This window comes from Hirundo rustica, chromosome 2 (genome assembly GCF_015227805.2).
Source record: "Hirundo rustica isolate bHirRus1 chromosome 2, bHirRus1.pri.v3, whole genome shotgun sequence".
NCBI classification, from domain to species: domain Eukaryota; kingdom Metazoa; phylum Chordata; class Aves; order Passeriformes; family Hirundinidae; genus Hirundo; species Hirundo rustica.
The window spans coordinates 38,403,965-38,415,928 of record NC_053451.1 but is presented as its reverse complement, the minus strand read 5'-3'; the positions used below and the strand labels follow the sequence as shown (position 1 = coordinate 38,415,928).

General features: G+C 43.4%; 1 protein-coding gene across 1 annotated transcript in view; it reads right to left on the bottom strand.

Annotated features, from left to right (window-relative positions):
* HEPHL1 (hephaestin like 1) overlaps window positions 1-11,964 on the bottom strand; it is a 33,488-nt gene that overhangs the window by 785 nt on the left and 20,739 nt on the right. Inside the window, exons 12-19 of the mRNA XM_040055221.1 lie at window positions 9,775-9,988; window positions 8,044-8,183; window positions 6,884-7,024; window positions 3,712-3,818; window positions 3,006-3,228; window positions 2,162-2,301; window positions 1,410-1,569; window positions 8-97 (exon numbers count right to left, since the gene is read on the bottom strand). Of these exons, the coding sequence (XP_039911155.1) occupies window positions 8-97; window positions 1,410-1,569; window positions 2,162-2,301; window positions 3,006-3,228; window positions 3,712-3,818; window positions 6,884-7,024; window positions 8,044-8,183; window positions 9,775-9,988 (1,215 nt within the window). The remainder of the gene's footprint in view (window positions 1-7; window positions 98-1,409; window positions 1,570-2,161; window positions 2,302-3,005; window positions 3,229-3,711; window positions 3,819-6,883; window positions 7,025-8,043; window positions 8,184-9,774; window positions 9,989-11,964) is intronic.

Below are 11,964 nucleotides of genomic sequence, written 5' to 3'. Positions count from 1 at the left end.
TCCTTACCCTTTGCAGTGGTTCCATTTGTTGCAGTAGTTGTATTGTATGCTCCAGTTGTGTGTCCTCCTTCTGAAGGAACTTCCCACTCTCGTCTCTCTTCTCAGGGAGAAAAAAAACATGGTTAAGTTGAAAGCCTTAATAAATAATTTTTTTCTCTCTTGAAAAAGTAGAGTTGACTTTATTTCATTATTTCTACCTTGTTGATCTGAACAGAAATTGTAATCAGATCATCACAGTTGTTCATCTGGGCAGTTTCATGAGCAACATTCCCCTTCTCTGTAGGCATCTCTGTTACTCCACTACCTACTGTAGTGATGGGACAAGGAGTAACTTTGAAACTGAAAGAGGGTAGATTTAGATGGGATATAAGGAACACATTTTTTTGTGGTGAGGGTGGTGAGGCACTGGCACAGGTTGCCCTGAGAAGCTGTGGATGCTCCATCCCTGGCAGTCTTCGAGGCCAGGCTGGATGGGGCCTTGAACAACCTGGTCTAGTGGAAGATGTCCCTGTCCATGGCAGGGGGGTTGGAACTAGATGATCTTTAAGGTCCTTTCCAACCCAAACCATTCCATGATTCAGTTCTGCATTTGCTTGTCCTTTTGAAATCTCACAGCCCACATGAATATGTGGAATCAAATAAATTCATCATATCCAAGGAAGGAGTATTTTGGCTACATTTGGCATCCACATTTGTCATTGTGCTGTTACAGGGTTATAGGTATGAGGTCTGCCTACTGGCACTGTTTCACCTCTTTTAGAGGAATGTAGCCACCACAGTGGCTACATTCCTAGGCGGGAGATGCTGGATGCAGAGGTTTAGTTATGAAATTACGTGATGTGGAGAGGCTCACAAATTGCTTTTGTCTTCACTCGCATGTCTTGGAAGAGACAAGCAGCACTCAAAAATTTTGCCAACTTCTTTTAGTCAAGTGATCACCCATTTCTTGGACAAGATGAACAACCATTTTCTGGAGCTGCTTTTATCCCAGCTGGTGTCTGCCTGTGCAGGGAGGAGCCTAAACAGCTCTGCAAGTCATCAGGGGTCACAGGAAAGAACCAGCACCGTGCCAGATTGTAGGCCTTCCCCACACAGTGTGGCAAAAAGGCTGAAAGACAGCTTTGCACGTTTTCTGCACTACCTTTAAAGGACAAATGGTCCCTAGGCTGCCACTGTCTCAGAAGGCCACTTGTGAAGCATCAACTGCTTTCAAGTTGCAGTAAAGGGCACCAAAGATTGCTGTCTTTGCCGTGTCATTAGAGGTGTTTGTCCTGTCTCTTATCACTGCTAACTGGCTGTGGCAGTGCAGGTGCTTCCCAATAGTGCACAGGTGAGCTCTCTTCATCCCTGCCTTCCATCCAGTTGTGCTGCAATACCACCTGAGTCCAAGGATGTTTCTGATACTGCACCTGATTTATTGATGGTGTAGGTTGTCTCCATGCCAGCATGGATGTGATCGGCCACGTGGCAGTGCAGAAGCCATGTGCCAGGGTTTTCTGCTACGAGTTCAACCGTCTGGAAAGTCCCAGGGAAAAGGTCATATACATCTCCTCTGTGGTCCTTATCTGTCTGTGGCAAAGCAAAACCAGAATTGTGAGAGTTGTGCCTCAAATACTCCCCCACGGGAACTGAAATATTCCAGTTAGGCTTCCAGCTCCTTAAGGTAGATCAAATGCTTCTTGTACATTTCTAGTGAGCATCAGCCAGAGAAACTGAGGTCTGTGGACACCTCTTATTTAATCCATTATACAACAGCAGACCCTTTCCTGATGACTCCAACTGTTGGTTGAGCAAAGGTGTTTCTTTGAAAGGTAGATTTTTCAGGTAGTCCTGCCAGTGGAAAACCATCACAGCATAAAACCATACTCTAACTTGGCATAACTCTTAATTTCCTCCCTGTATCTTCCCGTACACCTATGGGTAATCACATATTTTAACCCACCTAAGCATGTCCTCTACTAGAGTAATAGAAGTCTCACAAGGATCTCATTCATTTTGTATTTCCTTCAAATGCAAAACTCCCACCAGCCTCAGCATCAGCCCAAGGCTCTGTGCCTAAGTGACAAAACCAGGCTGGAAATATGGAAATTTTTGTTTGTTTGTTTTTCTCATAAATTTCCCATCATACTGTAAAAGTTTTACTTTGATTTATTTTACTAACCTTGAAGATGAAGGTCTGTGCATGGAAGTGAACTGTGTGGATATCCACTTCATTGCCCATTCCTATCAAATACCAGTTTGTCCTATCACCTTCATTCATCGTTAGACCCAAAAGACTGTTGTAAATCTTCCCGTTGATTGCTGGAGGAAAGACAAAATAGGAATGATTAATATTTTGCCACAGTATGGGTGATTATAACCTCCACTTCAGGTACCCTTTGCACTTTCAGGGGAGGAGTGCTCAGGCAGAGAGGGGACAGGTATGTGTGGTCAGGACAAGTCTCCCCACTGCAAGGAGAGAGTCATACTTTTGTTTCAGTTTCCAAATTGTGTAAGTATACATCAGCAAACATTTTTCTGTCTTACAAAGCATCAAACTGGTTTTTTTTTACTGGTTGAGATTGAACTCCTGAGCAAACTGGATTTATGCTGAGAAGCTACATGGAAAAAGAGGGAATAGAATTGTTGCCTAAAATGGGTATCAGCTATAAAAAGAAGAGTTTGCTTTGACAGGGCTGTGTGTGTCTCCATCCAGTCTATTCTGCCTGGCTCCTGGACTGGCTGCAAACACAGACACAGTTTTAAAATATCATCCCTACACTCCTAGAAAACAAGCCTTGGAGGAACACGGCTCCCAATGACAAGGAATTCTGGCAGAGCAGCCTCTTCCCAAAAGTATAAGAGTAAATTATCTAGAAATATATCTTGACTTGTGAAATCTTTTTGTATCCAGCATTGCACTTTATGAAGTTGTCGGTTTGGTAACTGCAGGCTAAGTCCAATGTCTTCCTAAAACAAAAAATAAACCTCTTTCCTCTTGGCTGCTGCTGCCAAGTCCTTCATACCATGCAGGCTGTTGCCTTCTTCAAAGTTCTCAGTGGAATTAAAATCATCAGGATTCTTATGAAGGTATGTTTCAATGTTTTCTTTCAAATACCAGGATTCATTTTCATCGAACACCATAAAGAGAAGAGTAAATTCACGATCGATGTCTTTCCTTAGACCTCTTTCATCTAAAGTTCCTTTTCGGCAAACTACAAGAGGCCCAATCAGACCACTGTATGTATCCTGAAATAAAATAAATATATGTGTTACAGATTTTCAGTTCATCCAGTTTTGAAATAGATACAGATTAACTGAAGATTAAATTGCTTTTTCCTAGCAGATGAGAAAAAAATCAGTCTGATTAAAACTTCTTTCTCTGTGTGCCTCTGCGGTAATTTGCCAAAGCAATGACCTCCAGAAGTTCCTTTCAACCTTACTCATTCTGTGATTGCATGATTTTATGCAATGTTTTGTCTTTACCCATAATCCCTTCAACTATTCTTTAAGGAGGAAATCACATTACTGTGGTATATGCCTTGGGATTTCTGTAGATTAAATTACCCAGGCACGTGCAACTGTTAGTAAAGAGGACATCTAGCTCTGTAAATGGTTTCTCTTGCTTGTGGTCCTCTCCCAGATGAGAAGCAGGATCCTTTCAGAAACATTACACAAGGCACATCATGTTAGCCAAAGCAATGCAACCTTTAATGGCCGTTTCTTGGTTACCTTAACAAAATTTGCCGTTGAATAATAAACCCAAGTGATACAATTTGGATCTGTTTTGCCGGGACCAGATCGTTCTGGGACGTTCCACCTGTAGGTGTTTATTTCCCCTGAAACAGAGAGAGAACAATTTTTCCTTGAGCAGCTAAGTATTGGAGGCTTTGAATAGTATCTAACTCAGACCTCCTACCCTCCTCATCAAACAACTGTCTGCATCAAAACTACCTGTGGAAGCATGCAGCAATGGGATAGGGATATGGTTCTGCCTTCCAGGACGTCAGTGAGGTTCCAGTGGTGTAAATGAAGGCAGATTGTTCTGGAAAAGATCTGCAAATGCTACTGACAAAAGTGACATCCCTCAGAAGGAAGTTTACAGAGAGGACTCTTCATCTTTCCCCTTGGCAAAAGTTGTGGTCACTCAGTGATCTCGGCTGCTGATGCTTAAGGTCAGTCGAGGCATTGGGAGCCAAGCCCAGAAAATGTTTCTTGGACCTCCTCAGTTGAAAAGGGCAAAAAGAAGTGGCAGTTGCCACTGGGATTTTGCAGAGGGTGCTGCAGAAGTGTGTCAGCTGGGGTCCCAGATAGGAGAGGTGAATATGTACCAACCTGCTATCTGGGAGCAGCAGGGGGGCTCTTTCTTCCTCCAGATAAGCCCCTGCTCCACAGCAGTTACCAGAGAACCTCTGTCCCATCCCAAATGTCACCATCTCTGCCACATCCTCCCTGAGCAGTAATTCCCTGAGCTCTGATTTTTAAAAAATGGTAACAAATGGATGAGAAAATGATCTGTTTGGGTGAGGATCATTTCTCTACACTGAACACAAACATCTGTGTTCAGATGAACTGCCTATGATGTGTTTCCCTGCTTTTTTTTGTATGTTTGTTTGTTTGTTGGTTGGTTTGGTTTGGTTTTTTGGGTTTTTTTTGCCGGTACTGCAGGAAAGGGTAGGAAACCAAGATGTGGTAATCACCTTCCCTTTTAAGTGGTGAAGAAATGTTGAACCAAGGAATCTCTGTGCCAAAAGTCTTTTAGGGCGACAACAGCCAAGAGCATCTTGGGACATGCTATGAGTCAGGTGAAAACCAGACAATCACAGAACCATGGCTTTAGTACAGCTACCACCCAACATAGCTGTGGGCATCTGGGCAAGGAGAGTTTTCAAGCTTAAAGGGTTGGGATGCGACTGAGCCTAGTTTTGTGTCACTGAGCGACTACACTGTTCTTGCATCATGAACAGCGGGTTTTATTGTACAGCGGTAACTACAAAAACAAAAAAATGGTGACTCTCAACTCTCATACAACATGAGATGGGTCCCATGTAAGTATTGCAATATCATTTACTCTTACAGGATAAGCACCATGTCATGGAGACAAGAAGGCCATGGCATGGAGACATAGGCCAGGGAAGTGTATCCACCTACATGTCATCACCTCTTTTTAGAGAGCGTGATGTGAGAAGGGAGGCTAGTCATGGTCCTCTACCCCTTCCTTGGTTTTTCCTCCTCACCTCAGGATGTTTGGAGGCTGTAGATGGATAAAAATCTCCACCTTACTTAAAAGTTGACACAATTCAGAAGGCATTGAAGACCCATCTTTGAAGTGTAAATAAGGTATAACCCCTGAAAAGAGTGATAAACATGAGGAAAACTGATGTTTTCTCCCCTTTTTTTTCTGGCTAAATGGAAGAATGGACAGGGAGGGAACAAAGCTGTGGCAGATGAGGGCTGGTTTAGCCTAGGCTGTTATGGATATGATCTCTGCATCCATTTACCACGTCCCCCACAATTTCTTTAGGAGCTGGCAGTGCTCTCAGGAGTACAGTTTTTCAGGATGCAAATCTGTCTGATGATTGATTTAAGTTTTAGTAGAATTAGACAGTCTTGGGCAAGAGTGGGATGAGTAGTCTAGCCTGGCCTAGGAAGACAGACAGTGAGGATTTCTAGATGATGGTGGTGGAGACTGAGGTGCCCAGAAATTTTTCTTGTTCTCAACGATTTGTTTTCTATGTTAAAACTACTTTTTTCCAAACTCTAAGTCTCTCCTTGGGGCTTGCTGAAGAATGCTTTTGGCTTACTCTCAAGCACAGACACCTTCCCTCATCTAACTCATCCCAAGCCTGCTCCCATGTGGACACAGGAGACACGACAGTAGTGTTCCCCTTGTTCCATCTCAACCGCCAGCCTAACAGCATCAACAACATCATGGAGCAAATAACAAAACAAGAGAATTGTATATAAATCGGTTCCTTTTTTCCCCCTTCCTCATGTATTGACCTCAGGTATACATTCATCAAACTCCAGCAAGGCAGATGTTTTCTCATATCTGGACATGAATTTCTGTGTATTTGTACTGTACCAACACAGCTGCTCAAAGGAAAGGAATTTCAGCTTGCAAAGAGCTTATTACATCAAAATATATTTTAATTTAATTTCACACTGCAGTTCACAAATGCTGTGAAAAAATTGCATGGATGTTAGAAAAGCAAAGGTGCGTACACTTTGGATTGACTGCAATGCCTGGGTTTGACTTTCTACTAGAACGTAAACCCAATGAAAAAATTTGAAGTTCAAAAAGTTTAACTGGAATTTTTCTATATTAAAAGCTATTTTCCACTGTTTTCCTCACAAGAAATTGAGGCATATTTGGTACCCTTTTCCAAAGGTTGTTAATTCGCATCACAGCTACATTTTGCATTTTATGCACGACTCTGAATGCAAATGCCAGTTCTGTGTAGCTTGAGAGAGGCAGAGTTAATATCAACATCTGCAATTCTTACCTCTGAATTTGAAAGTTTTTAAGACATTGTTAGAGTGTCAGTCTGGAGACAAATGCAGCACTGGCTCACATTTCTCTTGCCATGATTATGGGCCTGCTTCTCTCTCTTTTGGAGGTTCTCCAGTGATATTGCATTCCTGTTTCTACCCCTGATAGGAATGAAGGCTTATTCTCTGCCCAAACATGCTCACTGGATCAAGAACCTACTTGTATAAAAACTCAGAACTGTAGCTGAATAAACGTTGAGCATATTATGCCTGGGAGAACATATAGACATGGGCAAGTTTGAAAGAGAGATTCTCATTCATGTGCTAAAATGCTTTTATATACAGCTTTTGTAGCTCAAAGAAAAGAAATTAGAAAAAAAAAAAAAGGGGTGGGGGGGTGGTGGAGCCTTACCAGGGAGGGTAATTGGTGTTTCAGGCTCTTCTTCACAACCCACTTCTTCTACACCATGTGCACTTATTGAGTAAGGCCTGCTGGCTTTGTTCTTAAATACAATCAGTACAGAGTCACCGACCTCGGCATGGAGTAGTGGCCCTAAATTCAAACAGAAGAGGCCAGTGATTAGTGCTGCTTTTCTGAATTCAACAAACTTTCAATAGCTTGGCCTAGGAGTAGAGCCAAGGTCTCTATCAAAACCATTGGGCTTTTCTATTCTTCCGGGAAAGCCATCAAAATTGGTTTATCTCAGCTGATGGAAAGCTCAATACGTGTAAATAATCTCTTTTCAATCAATGAAGAGAACTGTTCTCACTGAAGACAGGTCTTTGGACAGCTGGTTTTTAAGGAAAGATCCTGAGGATATTTTGAATCTCTCAAAATTTTATTTCTCAAGCTGGTAATTGCTGCATTTTTAACTTTTTTTTTTAGCTCCCGAGCTTCAGAAAAGGAAACGGTAAATATATTCCTAGAGAAGGTTATCCTGAGGGAACAGCATGAAACTGTACAGGGGAGGCTTGGTGTCGATATTAGGAAAAGGTTCTTCACTCAGAGGATAGCTGGGCGCTGGAAGTGGTCACAGCACCAAGCCTGACAGAGCTCAGGAGGTGTTTACGCTCAGTGATCTTGTGCAGGGCCAGGAGCTGGACTTCAATGATCTTCCAACTCAAAATATTCTATGATTCTATGACTGTTTTATGACCAATTTTTGCCTGCTTTTCACCCCATAAAAAAACATGAGCTGACGGTTATTTTTTGGTGGGTAAAATTACGTCTTGTCCAATTGCAAACCCAAATCCATCTCCTTAATATTGTCTTAATCTGTTTACAAGAGTCTCCCCCATGTTATAACCTCTGAAGCTAAGGTGAATCCTGGAACTGCTATTATAGCACTCCTTAGGATACTCCTTATTCATGTTCAAAAATGAATTTTTTAATTTGGAAAGGATCTTTACACTCAGCAATTACATAAATAGTGTGTAAAATCACTGATACCTGGAACAGGCATCACTGTTCCTTACTTTCCTTCCTGAAAAAGCTAGAAAACATCTCAGTTTTTGGAAAACAATCCTCTTGCTGACCACAGGCTTGGTCTGTGAGACATGAGAGCTACTTGCCCAGGATTTCCAAGTGTTCCTCCTCTTCTGTCCTCACTTTGCGCTGTGTGAAGTCACCACTTGTGTACTCCCTGTAAACCACCTTCTTGTATTTTGAACCGATCAAGTCCTCTGCTTGGTCCAGAAAAATATGCCCATAGCTGCAAAATAAAAGGCAGTAAAAGCACTAAAGTGTACGTACCTGAAAGCTGGTAACTGTTGTGTTATTCACAATAGATGCAATGTGAATGTACACCTTGATCCAATGTGCTGATGGGTTTGAAGGCCATGAGAGATGCAAGGGTATTTAGATAGCAAATAGCGAGAGTGATAATCCTCACTGAATGCACACCCTCTCCAAACAGGTAAAGCTGAGGGTAAGCTGCACTCTCCCAGAATTCTAGGAACACAAATCCTTTACCAGAGCTGTCAGAGCAGAGGCAGGAGGCGAGATGAGAGTGGTTTCAGCTGCCCTCTCCAGCTGCATTGTTCGCTCCGATAAAAGAGAATGCCTGTTCCTGGAAACCTGAATCCTCTCATCATGATGGCTGCTTTTGCTGCCTTGGCTATTAGTCAGCCATGGCAAGATGATAAACAAAGCTTGTCCTTCTAAAATAAATGCCATCATCTGAGATAAGAGGGAGCTGCTTTACCCTTCCCTCTTGCCGCTGTGTGCTGGACAGGTTGGATGCTTTCCCAGCATGACCATAAAGGGAGAAATCTATTTCCCTTCTGCACCTGGAAGAGGCTGCTTTCCAGGTTTACCCTCAATTTGTTGCTGCTCCCTTGGGATCCCAGAGGGCTGATTCGCCGGCAGAGGACACTCACAACCCGCTGTGCAGCTGAGCGTTCACCCTCTTCTGGGAGCAGCTGTCTCCCGGCAGCTCATCTCCAAGGTGCCCCTGGCAAGGGAGTTGCCAGGTTGGCTCACAATACACTAAATAAAACCAAAAACTGCCCCAGGGTTACTGCTTACTCTGTAGTGAGCTATGTGTGCAGCAGCAGCCTTTGACAGTATTGGAGTTTATGTTTTCTTTAAACTCACATCATCACCTGTGACCCTTCAGGTGTGTTTTTAACAGACTCTCCTTCCTCTGTACAAGAAGCAGTTTCCCAGATGTTTTTCTAAGGTTTATTTTTGACATGTTCCTTTTTGCATTGACCAAAGACTCCTCAGAGACCAGTCTATGCAGTATGATCTGGAATGTGTTTTTTTTTTTTTTTTTTTTTGCAAGTTTTTTTATTCCTTAACACAGTACATTGATTCACTTGCAGGGTTACTTATATTCTGATCTTTTCAGGGGCTCTAGGGGCTACCGTGCTGCAGGAAAGGAGGCTCATCACCCCGTTCATGCATCTGCATTGCTTACAGGAGCTCACATTTGGAACAGGTACCTTTCTCCTCTATGAAAACCGGAACTCTGGGATGGCAAGGCGGGGGAGAGTAAGGGAGAGGAGGAGGTTGGGGGGCATCATTGTAAGGTTGAGCCAGGGCTGGGACACAAATTTGGAAGCCACCTTGAATTCAACAGCATTACAAGACACTCTGAAATTAACCATTTGAAACTGGATTGCCTATGAACTAGTCTAGTCTGAGAGGCTGTGACTTTGTAAATACGTACTCGCGTATTATGTTTGGCGAAGAGATCCTCCTAAAAAATACAAGGCTGGCATCATGAAAAAGTGCTTCAAAGTTTCCCCTCCACTCTAAGTGTGTCCTGTGCCCACAACTGTTTTTTGGGGTTGGTGTACCTTTCCTCATAGCTGCTGATGTTGTAAATCTTTGGTGCCGAGCTCTTATTTGAGGCATAGTCCCACTCAACTTCCTCTGCAGCAATGTAGTAGAGCCTCATGGCTCCACGCTGCTGCTGGGCTCTGGTGGTGTTGCGGCAGCTGCCGACCTCGTAGAGATGTTTCATCCCACCAACAAAGTGATCAAAGGTCCTGCAAACCACTTTGAATGTGCCTGGAAAGAAAAGCACATGACATTTAAGCGGTTAAAAAATCCTAGCAAGCAGCTTTGCAAATTAGGTCTTGGGTACATCTCTGATCTGTCCTCAGGCAATCCTAATCTATGGTGCTGTATAGAAAGTCAAGCAAGGGGAATGTTTAAGTAGAATGATAGAATATTCTGGGCTGGGAAAGACCTCCAAGATTATTAAGCCAGCCACTAACCCAGCACTGCCAAGACTACCACTAAACTGTGTCCCTAAGGGCTGTATATACAATCTTTTAAATTGCCAGGGGTGGCAACTCCACCACTTCCTGGGCAGCCTGCTCCAATGAACGAAAACTCCCTGATGCAATCTGAGGTTATTTCCTCTTTTTCTGTCACTTGTTAATACCTGGGAAAGGAGACTAACACCCCACTAGTTATAGAGAGTGAGAACATTCCCTCTGAGCCTCCTTTTCTCCTGGCTAAACTCTCCCTCAGCCACTCCTCATCAGACTTGTGCTCCAGACCCTTCCCCATCTCCGTTGCCCTTCTCTGGACACACTCCAGCCCCTCAATGTCTTTCTTGCAGGGAGGGGCCCAGAACTGAACACAGGATTTGAGGTGTGGCCTCAGCAGTGCCCAGGGCAGGGGGACGGTCACTGCCCTGCTCCTGCTGGCCACACCACGGCTGATCCAGGCCAGGATGCCATCGGCCTTCTTGGCCACCTGAGCACAGCTGGATCGTGTTCAGCTGCTGCTCACCAGCACCCCCAGGTCTTCTTCTGCTGAGATTTCCAGACACTCTGCCCACAGCCTTTGGCATTACATGGGGTTATTGTGAAAAAGTGCAGGACTTGATCTTGTTTTGCTCCATAGGAAAAACTAGCCTGCTCCATCTTCACTGAAAAATCACCATAAATTACTTCTAACTGTTTGAGTTAGATTAGCTTGGCCAAGGAAACTCTGGAAAGCACTCAGATATCTGGCAGCAGGAATAAGCTTGCCAGCAAGCCTTCACTGCCAGTGAGCCCATGCTGCAGTTATGCCCATGAGGAACACAAGAAGACGTAGGAGGAAGCATTCATTGCAAAACTCATAAAGGCATGGAGGAACAAGGGGTGTGTTTCAGAGATGCTGATTCCTTATCCCTGAGCACAGAGCCACTGTAGCAGCCTTCAGTGCACGAGACTCTCCACTGAGCCTCTGCAGTTTGCCTGGTGTAATCAGGCTGATGAAGGGCTCCGCAATGCAGATACAGACCCACTTTACAGGAATGTTTGCTTAAAATCATTTATCTACATGCACAGTTGAGATAAACTGTAATTTTCTGACCTTTTGCTTTCCCTCCATGAAAGGCCAAGCTACCATGGGCCTTTTTTTTTTTTGGTAGCTCTGGTGGTCAAAGATGGTAGTGATTGTGGGAGCACATTTTGGCATGTTCATGGGCAGATTTTAATATTTATACTCTCCTTCTCTCCTCCCCATTTACTCAAACAGAAGCTGACTCTGATGTTGTCCTGTACAGCTCCACCTGCTAGCACTGTGTGAAGAAGGAAAGGTCTTTCACAACTGCTTTGTATGTGTGTCAGTGATAGATCCAGAATTAGAAGCATAGCTCTGTCCAGACTAGATGTCAGTCCATTTCCTGTGCTTCAGAGGCAAAAGTGATGAAAAAAATAAAATAACATGTTATTTTTAAAAAAATCACATGCATTGGTGATTGTAAAGATCTGGTAATACATTTAATTTCTCTTATTGCAGTAGAAGGTTAGCCAAAAATTAATAATCTCTTAGAAAAATTGTTTTGTGTGAGTTCTACAATGCAGTTTCATGGCAGCTGGTGGAAATTTTTGGGATTAGTGTAAGGAAAAATTAATTTGTCTTACAGGCATCTGCAACAGAGGTCTAACCTGGCACATACACAGCTCCAATATACATTTCTATCCGGTGCCCTGGCCATGGATGCCCTTGGCATAACCTTGTACAGCCCTGATGACTCTGTTAAT